Source organism: Phocoena phocoena, chromosome 3, assembly GCF_963924675.1.
Source record: "Phocoena phocoena chromosome 3, mPhoPho1.1, whole genome shotgun sequence".
In the NCBI taxonomy this organism is placed as follows: Eukaryota; Metazoa; Chordata; class Mammalia; order Artiodactyla; family Phocoenidae; genus Phocoena; species Phocoena phocoena.
This window is the reverse complement of record NC_089221.1, coordinates 51,970,662-51,985,417: the sequence shown is the minus strand read 5'-3', so window position 1 is coordinate 51,985,417 and position 14,756 is coordinate 51,970,662. Positions and strand designations below refer to the sequence as shown.

The 14,756-nt window shown below is 35.3% G+C and overlaps 1 protein-coding gene across 1 annotated transcript in view; it reads right to left on the bottom strand.

Annotated features, from left to right (window-relative positions):
• Positions 1-14,756, bottom strand: part of CWC27 (CWC27 spliceosome associated cyclophilin) — a 225,279-nt gene that overhangs the window by 47,855 nt on the left and 162,668 nt on the right. Inside the window, exons 12-13 of the mRNA XM_065873991.1 lie at positions 12,254-12,363; positions 7,862-7,965 (exon numbers count right to left, since the gene is read on the bottom strand). Of these exons, the coding sequence (XP_065730063.1) occupies positions 7,862-7,965; positions 12,254-12,363 (214 nt within the window). The remainder of the gene's footprint in view (positions 1-7,861; positions 7,966-12,253; positions 12,364-14,756) is intronic.

Below are 14,756 nucleotides of genomic sequence, written 5' to 3'. Positions count from 1 at the left end.
CATACTGGAAGTCCTAGCCCAAACAATTAAGGAAAAAAAAATAAGGTATCCAAATTGGAAAGGAAGAAGTAAAAATTTCTCTGTCTGCTGATGACATGATCTTATACATAGAAAATTCTGAAGACTCCAACCAAAAGCCATAGGAACTAATAAATGAATTTCATAAAATTTCATGATATGAAATCAATGTACAAAATCAAAACATTTCTATAAGGTAACAATGAACTATCTGAAAAAGAAATTTTAAAAATCCCATTTTCAGTGGCATAAAAAAAGAATGCTTAGGGATAAATTTAACCAAGGAAGTAAAAGATCTATACACCAAAAACTGTAAGACACTGATGAAGGAAATTGAAGAAGACACAAATAAATGGAAAGATATCTCATGGATCAGAAGAGTTAATATTTTTAAAATGTCTATACCATCGAAGATCTTCTATAGATTCAATACAATTTCAATCAAAATTCCAATGGCACGTATTTTTTTGCAGGAAAAAAAAACCCCTAAAATTTGTATGGAACCACAAAAGACTCAGAACAGCCAAAGCAATTCTGAGAAACAAGAATAAAGCTGAAGGTATCACATTTCCTGATTTCAAACTCTAATACAAATCTATAGTAATCAAAACAGTATGGTACTGGCATAAAAACAGACACACAGACCAGTGAAACAGAATCAAGAACCCAGAAATAAACCCATGCATATATGGTTAACTAATATTGGGTTGGCCATAACAGTTCGTTCAGGCTTTTCTGTAACATCTTACAGAAAAACCCAAATGAACTTTTATGGCCAACCCAATATTTGACAAGGGAACCAGTAATACCCAATGGGGTAAGGACAGTTTCTTCAACAAATGGTTCTTGGAAAACTGGATATTCACATGCAAAAGAATGAAATTGGACCCTTAATTCATATAATATCATTCACAAAAATTAACTCGAAATGATTAAGGATTTAAACATAAGACCTGAAACAGTAAAACTCCTAGAAGAAAACATAAGAAAAAAGCTCCTTGACATTGGTCATGGCAAACACTTTTCGGATATGACATCAAAAGCACAGCAACAAAAGCAAATGTTAAGAAGTAGGACTACATTTAAAACTGAAAACCTTCCCCGTGGGAAAAAAAAATCAACAAAATGAAAAGGGGAATATATTAGCAAACTATGTACTGATAAGGGGTTAATATCCAAAATATATAAGGAACTTACATAACTCAAAAGCAATTAAAACCAATCTTACTGAAAAATGGGCAGAGGATCTGAATAGACATTTCTCCAAAGAAGACATACAAATGGTCAACAAGTACATGAAAAAATGCTCAGCATCACTAATCAGAAGGGAATACAAATCAAAACCACAATGATATAACACCCTATACCGGTTAGAATGGCTACTGTCAAAAAGAGAAGCAGTAACAAATGCTGGTGAGGATGTGGAGAAAAGGGAACCATTATGTACTGTTGGTGGGAATGTAATTTGGTACAGCACTGTGGAAATAGTATGGAGGTTCCTCAAGAAATTAAAAATAGAATTACCATATGATCCATCAATCCCACTTCTATGTATATATGTGAAGGAAACAAAATCACTGTCTTAAAGAGATAGCTGCACTACCATGTTCATTGTAGCATTAGCCAAGACATGAAAACAACCTAAGTGTCCATCGACAAATAAATGGAGAAAGAAAATGTGATATACACACACACACACACACACACATACATATATATGCAATGAAATATTATTCAGGCATAAAATATTAGGTTGGCCAAAAAGTTCGTTCAGGTTTTTCCATAAGATCTTATGGCCAACCTTATAGAAGAAAAACCTTGAGGGCATTATGCTAAGTAATGAAATAAACCAGATAGAGAAAGACAAATAGTTTATGATCCCACTTATATGTGGAATCCCAAAACACTGAAATCATGGAAACAAAGAGTAGAATGGTGGTTGTCAGGGGTTAGGGGGTGGAGGAAATGAGATTCTGGTCAAAGGGTTTAAATTTTCAGTTATAAGATGGATAAGTTCTGGGGGGTACAGCAACAAAATGGTAATTATGTGAGGTGAAGGATGTGTTAACTAACCTTACTGTGGTACACATTTCACAATATATTTGTGTATCAAATCATTATACTGTACTCCTTAAACAATGTTATATATTAATATCTCAATGTAATTGAGCTGGAGAAAAACAAACAAGAACAATAAAATCAAACTGGCATGCCACAGACCATTCCAAAGCAGTTGAGGGCCAGTAAGGGGTTGCTGTGGAAGTGGTAAGTATTGTGCTGTAACAGGTCTAGGCCAATGGTTCTGGGCACATTTAATTCAGAAAGCACTACTTTGGTATCGCTTGAGAACAAGGATCACAAACCAGGATCTGGAATGAAGCTTCCCAGGACCTACAGATTGGGTCATAACCTCTGATAAATAGGGACCATCATGACACACACAGTGACTAGATATGCTATAACCCCGCAGTTCTCAAAGTACTGGGGATCACTGTGCCTGCAATGTCAAAATTATTTTTGTATGAATACTAAGACATTATTTGCCCTCATTATTCTCATCCTCTCATGAATGTACAGTGAAAATTTTCAGAGAACACATAATGTAAATATGAGATCAAAACAGAGTGAAATGCAGAAGCAGATATGAGAATCCAGCTGCTTCTGTTACGCTAGACATTAGAGATATGAAAAAAAGTAAATCAATACCACTCTTCTCACTATATTTTCTGCTTTGAAAATGTAATTATTCTTCATAAAAATATGTTATTTATGTTAACATGTAATAGGTTCATTATTGTTATTTTGAAGTGATTTAAAATTTCTTAGTATCAATTTCTAATAAGGTAAATATCAATAAATATATTTCACATAACAAAAGCTCTTTGGGGTCCTCAGTAATTTTTAAGAGTATAAAAGTGGTCCAGAGACCAACAGTTTGAGACCTGCTGTCCCACCTACACTAAAGGGTAAAGGTCTCTCACTTGGCTAACCTGGGCTTTCATCAGTCTCACAGTCTCCTTAGAGCTGTATTTGTGTTTGTCTACACCAGCTTGTTACCCATGCCTGGCAATGTCCTGCTTGAATGAAGTGGGGACTATAATTAAAATATTCATTTGTTGTCACAGCACCTTTCACTCAATACATGATCAAATCATATACAATATGTATTACATCTGTCACTATAGTATTACATATAAAAGGTGTTTAAAGCTTTGCCAATATTAACAATGAAATGAGGCTACATCCTTTAATGGTATCTTATAACGAGGTCTAAATGGGTCTAACAATTTATAATCTCTCTTTTTCTTTTTAACATCTGCATTATTAAATTTTCACTGTTTTTCACTGTTTTGGATACTCAAGACAACTGGTACTTGTTGCTTCCATGCTATGCTAACTTGGTTCTCAGAACTCCAGTCTTTAGCAGAAACAAACTGTCTGGCTGATAGACAAGACTGATTTTTAATGCAAGCCAAGGTGTAGTAATAAAACTGAAAAAAAAAATCTAGATCATAAAGTTCTAACCCATAGGATTATCCTGGAGCCTTTTTTAGCACCAAGAACAAGAATACTTAGAGCTGATGATCTTGCGGAGTTACATTGGAATTTGTACCAGCTATATTAAAAACAGAAGCAAACCAGACTGTGTATTTTTTAAAAGTTTACAAGGGCAAAGCACTTCTTCTAAAATGTTATTCTCAAATGCTGCGAAGTACCTTAATTAATCCTTATGATTCTAACAGCCCTAAAAGCAAGTCATAAAAATGATATTTACTTGGGAGTATAAATTGGAATGACATTTTGGTAGGGCCATTTGAAAATATTTAGCAGAGCCTAACATGCATACCCACTGACTAAGCAATTCCAGTTTTAGACATTTATCCTGAGAAAAGCAGCAATGACATAAATATAAGGATGTTCATTACAGTGCTGTGTATAATAATAAAAACATTTAGGAAAGAGCCTAAATATCCAACAACATGGCGCTGATCAAGTAAACCTGGTTCAGCATATAATGGAATACTATATGGTCACAGTACAGAATTCAAACAGTATATCATAAAATTAGATATGGCAAGGAAAAGTACTCACTATATATTGCTGAGGGAAAAAAACCAAGTTATAAAACTGTAGTATTATATGATCTCATTTCTGCTTAAAATATGCATAAAAGTATGTGGAAGGGTATATATATATACATATATATATCTATATATATATGTGTGTGTATAAATTAATAGTATTTATTGTTGAGTTTGGGATCACAGGTGATTTAATTTACTTCTTTTGTGGGATCTATACTCTGGTTTTTCTACAGTGAATATCTTTTCTTTATATAATAAAAAAATTAAAATATTTACTTGAGGCAACCATGCAATTGTTAGTGTTTTCCTGTTCTTATATTACTGAATACTGTATGTACTAAGGGAAAGTGGTGAAGGGGAGAGAGAGGAGAAAAGGAAAAGGGAGGAAGGCAGATAGACATTTATATTGTTTATTATTTTATCTTGTATGTTTGTTGTGAAGTTTTATGTTAACAATCTGGAAAGAATTTTCAATGGAACATAGTAGTGAATAGTTACTGTTCACAAGACTGCAGTCGACTCTCATAGATTTAAGTTTTTCCCTCCCCTTAGAATGCCAATTTTGCTGTGTAAGGAGCAGGTGGCTTTCTTTTTTATAAGTCTCTCTACTGCCTTGTCAGACAGCTCTCAAAACTTTTTTTGGGAGCTAACCAAGCTTTATCTAACCAAACCCAAAATGGCATATGGACTTCATCCACATGGTCATATGAATCCTTTGGCTGATAACTCCTGCTATGTATCTAATTGGTTTTATAAAATCCATGTTTGAAGAAGGTTTCTATAGCTATAAGAGTGTGTGATGCTGTGGGATGAAGGAATGTAGTGGCAAAGAGTCTCCTTTAGCTGCTATACTAGAATCTGGTGCCCGTCACTACCACTATCAAATATTGGCAGTATATATCCCAACAAAGGAAGAATGATAATAATTTTGAGTAAAAAATTTCTATCATGCATTTCAGCTTAGATCTACTAATAACACTTCCTTAAATGCCTTGTTAGACAGTGAAATCTGGGAATAATTATCAAACACCATATACAGTGTTTACAATAGAATCATATTTCTTTTCTTTCTCTCCCCCCCCACTTTTTTTTTTTTTTTGCATAAAAAGTAGAACGCTGCTGAATGGTACCCAAATGTCTGTTGTATACTATGCCAATACAGCAGCTCAGCCAAAAATGTGAATAGAACAGTTTGCCAAGTAAAAGAAAACATAACAAATTGGTAATGGTTTCTATCTTGACAGAAAATGAAAATGATCCCTCAATGTGTGGTCACTCATGTGGACACATAAAAATGTCTTAGAAGCAATCATTTTACCTCAGATAACAGACCCTGATGGTGTAGTACAGCACTGGCTGACTTTCACTTCTTAGAAAAGCGGCAAGCGTGACCTACAAAATAGTCTGGGAACCATGTAATTTATGCATAACACACATGCACATGCCATGAAGTCATAATATTTGCTATAAATCATTTTGAATACAAGACTTCTTTTCCGAGTGGAGTATACTTTATGAGAGATGATCTAAATCACCAGGGACTTGATAAAGCTGAACTGGTTTATTTATGAACAGAAGTGATGCTGTTGCTTATCAGGTTACAAAATTTCGGTATTCTACAATGCAACAAAAAGGCTGTATATAAGTGCCCCCATGTATTCTGTAAGAATATTAAAGGTACTTTAATTAGATGTTAGATTAAAAAAATATACAAAACGTATGTAGGTACATAGTGTAGAGTTCTGACTTTCTGGTTAGGTGACTGCAATTGCAAGCAGAAAGGAACCCCTGGTAATGGTTCCTTTACCCTATTTCCCCTTCCTTTACCACTTATTTTTATTCCCCAGATGGAGAACTAGCCAATGTCATTGACCAGTGGTCTTTTTTTCCCCCAATCTGGTGAAGCTTCCCCATTTGTTTAACTCTCTAATGAGGATGTTAGAACACTGACTGTATTGTGAAATCACATCAAAAACGAGAATGACACTTTCAAAAACACTAATTGATACCTGATGCTAATGAGGAATTCAAACTGAGGGGATACTGAACCAAGGGACTAGGAAGAACCTTGGGAAGGTAAATGGTCTTGCCAAGTTGAAAGTAAATTTGAATCCTGTGGGTTATGAGTTTCAAATGAAACTTCTGGGTTTAAATTTGTTGGTGACTTTCCTGTTCAATAAAAAAGGACTTAAATGGCTTACAAGAAGGTTAAAAAAACTTATTGGGCATCAAACTGCTCTTACAAAACACCATCTTGATGAGTTAAGTGTAAATGAATCAGAAACACATGGATCATATTTCCTTAAAAAATGCATATGGATTCAAAAATAAGGGGAAGAGGACTTGGCAAAACTTTTTTTTGTGTGTAGTGGCTGAACCCAAAACATTTGAAAGATATTTTGAGACATTCAAAGAATCCAAAATAAAACTAAACCTGTCCAGTCATATAAAAAAACAAAGTTTTTCTGTGCAAGTGCATTTATCTCTATGGGTCATTCAACACTCACTGAGCCTTCACCTTTGGCAAAGAACTATGGGAGGAGCCAGCTTCTGCCTTAAGCGACTTTGAATTTAAGTATAAACAAATACACATAAGTAATAGAAACCTATTAAAAGAGACCAAGGGTTTTACAAAAATTGGCATCATAACCCAGACCATACAGAAATCACATATCGAGAAATATACAAGTATTTCCAGGATCGTATGGTAGGTAGGATTCATCCCATTCAAATCATCATCACCGGCCCTTTTGATTAAAGTTATATATAGTTGCAGAGCCTTACTTGCTTAAATGTTTTCTTAATAAGTGTTTTTATGTCTTTTTTAATATGTGTTCCAGCCCTCTTTCCTCCACCCTCTAGATTTGTGAGTGCTCAACAAATCTTGCTGACTGGTTTCCTGGAGGATGGGAGTGTTGAACAGAGTTTTGAAACAGGGGAGAGATGCTGTTTGGCAGAGAGGAGTGAGGCTATGATTCTGGGTTGGGGTAATGGCACATGTGACAGTTCAGAGGCTCCAGAGGGTGAGTCATGTGTGGGGGGTGACCCACTGGCTTGCTCACAGCAATGTGCCTGAGCCAGGGTGTAGTGCGGGCGTGGAGGCAGTTAGGTGCGGGGAGGCCTAATATACTACATGTGGAGTCAGCTGGAGGGGAGAGGAGTGTGAGAAGAGAAAAGCACAGTGCTTACGCTTTTTTTTTTCCTTTCTGCCAGTATAGGATAAAGTGCTAAGCACAGGACACATACAAGTCATTAATCCCTTTATTTCTTATCAGTTAAATAAAAGCTGAAAAATATCCAAAGATAAAAATAAGTTAACTATGCATGTATCGCTAGGATCCTATAGGTCATAATTTGAAGAGGAACTTGGTAGGATTATGAAATGGACTAATGAGTTCTAAAATGTTTGTGGGAAAGTGTAAAAAGTTAATGACTCAGAATCTTTTAAGGCTGTTTTCTAGCTCTTTAATGTGAGTCTTATCTTTTCCACAATATTAGAAAGTTATTTAGGGCAAGGATAGGGTCATATATTTCCCGTGTATTTTCTACTGGCTAGCACAATACTGGGAATACACCAAGCACTAAATAAATGCTTACTGAACTGCAATGAAGTAAAATGGCCGAGGTCCTATAATGATGAGGGTATAATGGAAGGTAAAGTCTGAAAAAAAAAGGGATGATATAGTAGAAATATCCTAATAGTGTCTCTGCTTTGAGCTTGTTTGTTCATGGTAATATAAAGAAATGAAAGGCCTTACCATCCTTCATCATCTTCTACTTCTGTTTCAGAAATGTCATTTTCAGGAGTTTCAGCAATTGCTTGAGTGAGTTTAGATTTAAACTGGTTCAGCAGCGCAAGGGTCTGAAATAACAATTAGACTGCTAAGTTTCCTGATAAGGATAAATATAATTTCAGAAGAGACATTTAAATTTGGCAGAAAAGAAAATATCCTTCCAGGATATAAAACACTTAATTTTTTTAATTTTGAAGGAAAATAACAAAACTGCCTTCCAGCTGCAACAGTGATTGATATTCACAAACCTTGACATTGCCCCATTTGCACTTGCACTGACATTTTCCCTCCGGGATATGTGACTATTTTCTGATTTGGGGAAAATAAATTTATGTAGAAGACGTTTAAACTTTAAAATGCATGCTTACTAATAGCTAAGTTTTTAGTGTCCACAAGATAGGGAGGTACTTCACTAAGACATGTGAAATCAAAAACAAAACACCAAAAACAAATAGTATTGAACAAATTTCCAAAAATATAAAAATGTCAATGTTGGGGAAGGTGAAATGAATGAACATGTTAATTGTTGGAAGGTGCGTAAATTGGAGTGACATCTTTGGAAAGTTTTTTATACATATCAGAAACTTTAAAATGATCATTCCCTTTGATTCAATAATTCCAATACTGGGAATACATGTAGGAAAATAATCTGAAACACTGAAAATGGCTTATGCAAAAGATGTGCGCTGCAGCAATATTCATACAAGTGAAAAATGGAAACATGTTAAATGTCTATTAATAAGGAGCTAGATAAATTTGGTAAAAAGCAGTGAATATGTGATTATACTTATTAAAATTATACACATGGAATATTATATGCTATTGTTAAGTGAAGGAAGTAGGATATACATATCACGTTGAGTGTGTTTTTGAAAAAAGGGACTATTTCTCTGATATTTTAATTTTTGGCTCCAATGCCATTTGTAGGTAAGAGGAAACAGCAGGTGCCTGAAATTTTAATCACATTGTCCCCTGGCTATACCTTAACAGTTTGCTTCAGAATTTGAGCAGAGAATCAGAAATTAGAGAAATGTTTTTTTATTCTATAGTTTTAAAAAGTACATAACTGTGAAATGGGATAAAGTACTACCTTGTCTAAAAAACTCAAGTTTCTAATTAAGATGCTGGTACACTGAATTCAGTACTAAAATACAGTTGACCGTTAAACTGCATGAGTGTTAGGGGCACCAACCCTCTGGGCAGTTGAAAATCCACTCATAACTTTACAGCCAGCTCTCCCTCAACATTGGTGGTTATGCAACCAACTGCAGTTGGTCTAGAACTGTAGTACGTATTTACTGAAAGAAATTCACATATAAGTGGACCCACAAAGTTCAAAGCTGTGTTGTTCAAGGGCCAACTGTAATTTACATTTCATAAGGAAAAATGTGTGTGATAGTTCAATATGTGAATAACAAATATAATAAAGAATCACAGTAACTTGGAGGCTCCAGAATTTATCTAAAATATCATTAAGACCATGGTTCGTGAAAAAATTAAGTAGGTTTTGGTGGTCTAGAACCTAAGCTCAATAAAGACAGGTGATGTCAAAATATCTGCAAGAAACAAAGGCAGTTATTGCTAAAAAATGATAGTGAAAAGTGCCTTATATGTTTCTGCAAAATTTAATGCCCACATGGACTACAGTGGAAAATAGATACATTACCATAGTTGCTAAATGAGATGAGTTTTAAGGAAAAACTATAAATTCTATAGAATATCTTCATAGGCATTCTGAGGGCTGCTAGCATGTTAGGGTTTAGATATTTTATCTGTTTCTAGAGTAGCAATTATAGGACTGAGCTCTTCAAACAATGTTAACAGATAAAGAAAACATCCTTTGTTTTAAAACATTATTCATTAAAAAAACCTTTCACCTACAAACTTTTATTGTATTTGCTTTATAATAAGAAAAGTGATTATTGTAGAAATATTAGAAAACAAAGAGAAGCAAAACAAAAATATCTATTATCCCACCACTAAGAATAAGTAACCATTGTAGACATTTGGTATACATCCTTCAAGGCTTAAGTGTTTCTGTGTGTGTATATATCTATATATTATATAAATATATACCTCTACATGCCTATCTCTGTATCTCTATATCTATCTATCACTTAAAAGCAAACCCCATCAATTTTTGATGGTGGATTTTCACACACTTGGAAACGTCCTTTCTGAGGGCATAAAGAAAAATGAAAACAAAGGAGACCTCTTAGTGGGATGAAATTTTAAAACTTCCTAGAAAACTGCACTAGACCTGGATTTTATTCTTTTGAGTTGAAAGTGGCGAGGCAGTCTGTTTTGAGAGCCAATTAACGTGCTATTGGTATTTGCTCAAAGAAGGAGGACTGGGACTATGACAAACAAAAAACATCCTCTCAGCCTTTCTTAATTTCTCCTATATTCAAGATTGGACTTTCTCTAGTTGCATTCGAAAGGCAAGAAAGGACACTAGGCAGAAAAGCTAACACCACAAAAAAAAATGGGGCCCAATATAGGTTGAAGAAGATAGGATCTGCATGGAGGCATTTCTGTTTGGCATCTCCAGGGGAGTTAGTCTTCTGGCTTTTGCTGAAGGAATGAAGGGCCAACCATTAACAGCATGCTCTTCAGCACAGAGCAAGCCTTCCCGGCATGAAGAAGCTGTGCTGAAGGGGCCTGCCCTGGCACACCTTGTGCATGCATATCTGCATAGAAGAGTCTCTCAAATGGCCTCTGTGTTGCCAGTCCTGCCCCGGGTCCAGTCTACTCTCCATACTGCAGCCAGGTGGGAGGGATCTTCCCATAGTGCAAATGAGATCATATCACCTCCTTCCTTCGATGGCTCCCCATTGCTCTTAGGGTAAATCTCAACTCCATAATATGGCTCAAAAATATCTTGTGTGAACTGGCTCCTGCTTACCTCTCCAGCCTCATCTCTTTCTTTTTCTTAGTCTAAGTTCCAGTCATACTTAACATCTTTTAGTTCTTTGCAAAAGAGGTCAAAGACTCCTCATATACTGTCCCTTTAGTCTAGCCACGTTATGTCCTATCCAACCCTCAAAGCTCAGCTGACAAATCATTTTCTCAGGGAGGCCTTCCCAGATTCTTATGCCATGTTAGGTCCTACTGTTATACATTGACATAGTTTCCTGTATCTAACCTGTCATAATGTTCACCCCTTTTATTAGTATTACTTAACTGCCTCTTTTTCCTGATAGCTCAGAGAAGACAGGGATGTTTCTACCTCGTTTACCACCAAATACAGTGATTAGGACATGGTAGATTCTTAATAATTATTTACTAGGAGGGAAGAAAGAGGAATGCAAGAATAAGAGTGATCCTTCACATCTTTGGTAGTACATTCAGAGGACTTTTGTGACTCCATGAAAACAAGTTAATAAAGTACTTTTTCTTAATTTCACTTGATGTGCCATTTCTTTTGAAAACTGCACATGTTAGTTCTCTGTAATTACAATTTCCTATACCTGAATTCTTGTTGAATTTTCCCTATGATTATTTTCACGCTGGGCACTGATGCATGATCTTCCTTACCAGTAATTAGGTGTCATTTATAATATAGTTCCTGATTAGATTAATTTATTCAAACAGGCTTGGGCTTTTAAATTTACTTTTATTTTGCCTATTTTATTTATATGCCTAAAATGGCATGTTCTCATGTATATATGGCAGCACCGAATATAAGTAATTTTGGTCTGCCCCCTAGCTTTTCAACATAAAGAGCTGCTGAAGAGATTCATTTTATCAAGTGCCAAGTGCTGCATGGTGTTGACTCCCAAATTGATAAGCTCGCTTCCTGTCTTTTTTTTATTCTTGATTTCTGACAATCCTCTTATATTACTACTTAAAGACTCAGGAATGACTTTCAGTAAGCAGACTTTCATGGTATTATTTATGGTAGAAGTCAACTAGTGGACAAAGTGCCTTATTTACAGGCACTGTACAATTTCAAATGGAGCTGCCTAGGCAGCAGGTGAGATGCTGATCCAGAAGAGATACCTTCATCATTTATAATCACCCCATCTCATAATATTCACTTAGTCAAAGGTTCTACCGGAGTATCTGGTAATATGTGGTTTTACTACGTTCCTTCCTGTGTTTAATAAGGGAGTACAAGGTTGAAACCTGAAAGTTTTAGGCTTTATGCCTTTATGTCAGGAAAGAACTCTATCATCTGGATCTTTGCTTAAGTGGCCAAGGTCCTTGTCACTTCACCCCTATATTAATATATCCTTTTCCATTTTTAAGAGGTGATGTTTTCCCTTGTGTATAATCAAATTAGGCTCCATTAACAACACTTGAAGACAATTAAAAGGCAATGAACTGCGTATGGATTTTGGTTTGTGAAGTTACCTGGTCTTCACGGGAAGTTCCCTTCTTTGCCTGCTGCTTCCTCAAAGCTTCATACTTTTGCTTTTCTCGTCTGTATTCTGCAACAGCACCATCTGGAGCAGCCTCTTCCTCTGAGGAATAATAGAATAGTCTTAGGATAAATAGTAAAAAGGCTCTATGGAAGCTCCACAATGATTACCTAGATTAGAAAGTGATTGATGTTAATTTATCAACCAATTTTATAAACATCTTTATTATATACTGTACTATTGTAGTTGTTCTCAACTGTATTTATTTGACTATAAAATCACCTATCTCACTTTTTTTCTTCAGTTAATTTTTTAAAATTTTTTATTGGAGTATAGTTGATTAACAATGTTGTGTTAGTTTCAGGTGTACAGCAAAGTGACTCAGTTATACATATACATGTATCTATTCTTTTTCAAATTCTTTTCCCATTTAGGTTGTTATATAATATTGACCAGAGTTCCCTGTGCTATACAGTAGGTCCTTGTTGCTTATCCATTTTAAATATAGCAGTGTGTACATGTCAATCCCAAACTCCCTAACTATCCCTCCTCCTAACCCTTCCCCCATCTATCTCACTTTTAAAATAAGTAAGGTATTCCTAAAATTCAGCAATACCATTTTACATTATTCTCTTGCCTTATAAAATATAATCTTTCAATATTGGTTGATTTTCCAATTACCTGCCACTTTTGCTCCCCAGTTAAAATAGTAACAACAACAAACAATTTCAATTTAATGGCATCATAAAATATATCTAACAAAAAATCAGGACAGTTACCTAGAGCAGATGGAAATAATTTTTACTAAATTAGAAATTAGAAAAAAAAAATCTATGGATTTGATCCTGCAATAATTCCATACAAACAAAGATTAGCTAACATCTGGGTTCACAGAATACAGGTTTGCCTCAAAAAAAAAAAAGTACTAACATTTTACATTATGTTACATTTGTATATATTAATGAAAATTTGTGACTTAAGGGAAAAAAAACACAAAAACCTATCTCTTCTCATCTTTGGCTGGCAAACCAAGATGAGCCAGTTGAAATCAAGAATACCAGTAATCTTTCTATTCAAGCCTTGGTTTGTTGCTTGCCTCTTTGTTACCTAGTTTGAGGAAAATAATTAATGAGTAATATATTAATAATCAGCCATTTTGTTCAAGAGATTGTCTAGTTAAAAAAAATGTGTGAACTAAGAAACAAGTAGTCTTTTTATGTTTACCTAATATGATTTTGATGTTGGTCAAAGGGTACAAAGATTCAATTATGTGGGATAGAAAAGTTCTGGAGATCTAATGTACAGCATGGTAACTACAGTTAATAATACTGTATTGTATAATTAAAATTTGCTAAGAAAGTTGATCACCACACAGACACAGACACACACACACACACACAAACTGTAACTTTGTAAGGTGATGGATATGTTAATTAGCTAGACTGTGGTAATCATTTCACAATGGTTTCTCTAGTTCTTAGTCTTCTGAGATTTTTAATTGTCTGGCTTTAGGATGTCTTTCCTCTCCTCCTGTTTTTATTTCTAGCCAAAATATTTCTAGCCAAGCAAACAGCTTGAGAATAGCTGTGAAATCAGCTGACCTTTCATTATATACATCTGTGATACCAAGATTAAGCCTGCTAAGGTTCCATCTGGACTGCATGGAAACTATAACCCAAATACTTCTATATGGTACACAGAGTCAAATGCAATGATATCTGCTGCACAAACTCAACTGTGTGAAAAATATGGTCAACTCTTCTATTTCCTAACTGAGTATATCACATCAGTATAAACTACTTCTGTTTATAGTGTGATCAAATGTTCACAGCACATTCATTTTTCATGTTTTTATTTCTTAACACTATACTCTGAGTAATTTTCTTAGCTCTGTATTTCAGTTCACTAATTCTCTGTTTAGCTGTATCTAATCAGTTTTTAAGATATAAACTGAGTCATTGATTTTAATAATCATAGCTTAAAATTCTAGACACTTGTTATGTTTTACCTTTCAGATTATTCTTGGGGATCCTTCTGACTCTCTCCCCAGAGTGGTTATTTCCCCATGTGTTTTCTAATTTTTGACTGGGTGTGTACCTACAGCTAGAGCTACATCTTCGTCATGCTCCATAGGAATCCTTGGCACCCAGGATTATGTAAGGAGTCCTACAGAGAGCTTTTGCATTTGCTTCTACCAGGAAATTAAGGGGTTCCATTAGTGCACAGCCATTTTTTCCCCAAGTTAATTTCCTGGCTTAGGATTCCTGTACCATATAGGCAGTGTACATTCAGACTTTATAGCTGTGCCTTGTAGAGTTTTAGAGGTTTTTTTTTTTTTTTTTTTTTTTTTTTGCGGTACGCAGGCCTCTCACTGTTGTGGCCTCTCCCGTTGTGGAGCACAGGCTCCGGAAGCGCAGGCTCAGAGGCCATGGCTCACGGGCCCAGCCGCTCCACGGCATGTGGGATCCTCCCGGACCAGGGCACGAACCCGCGTC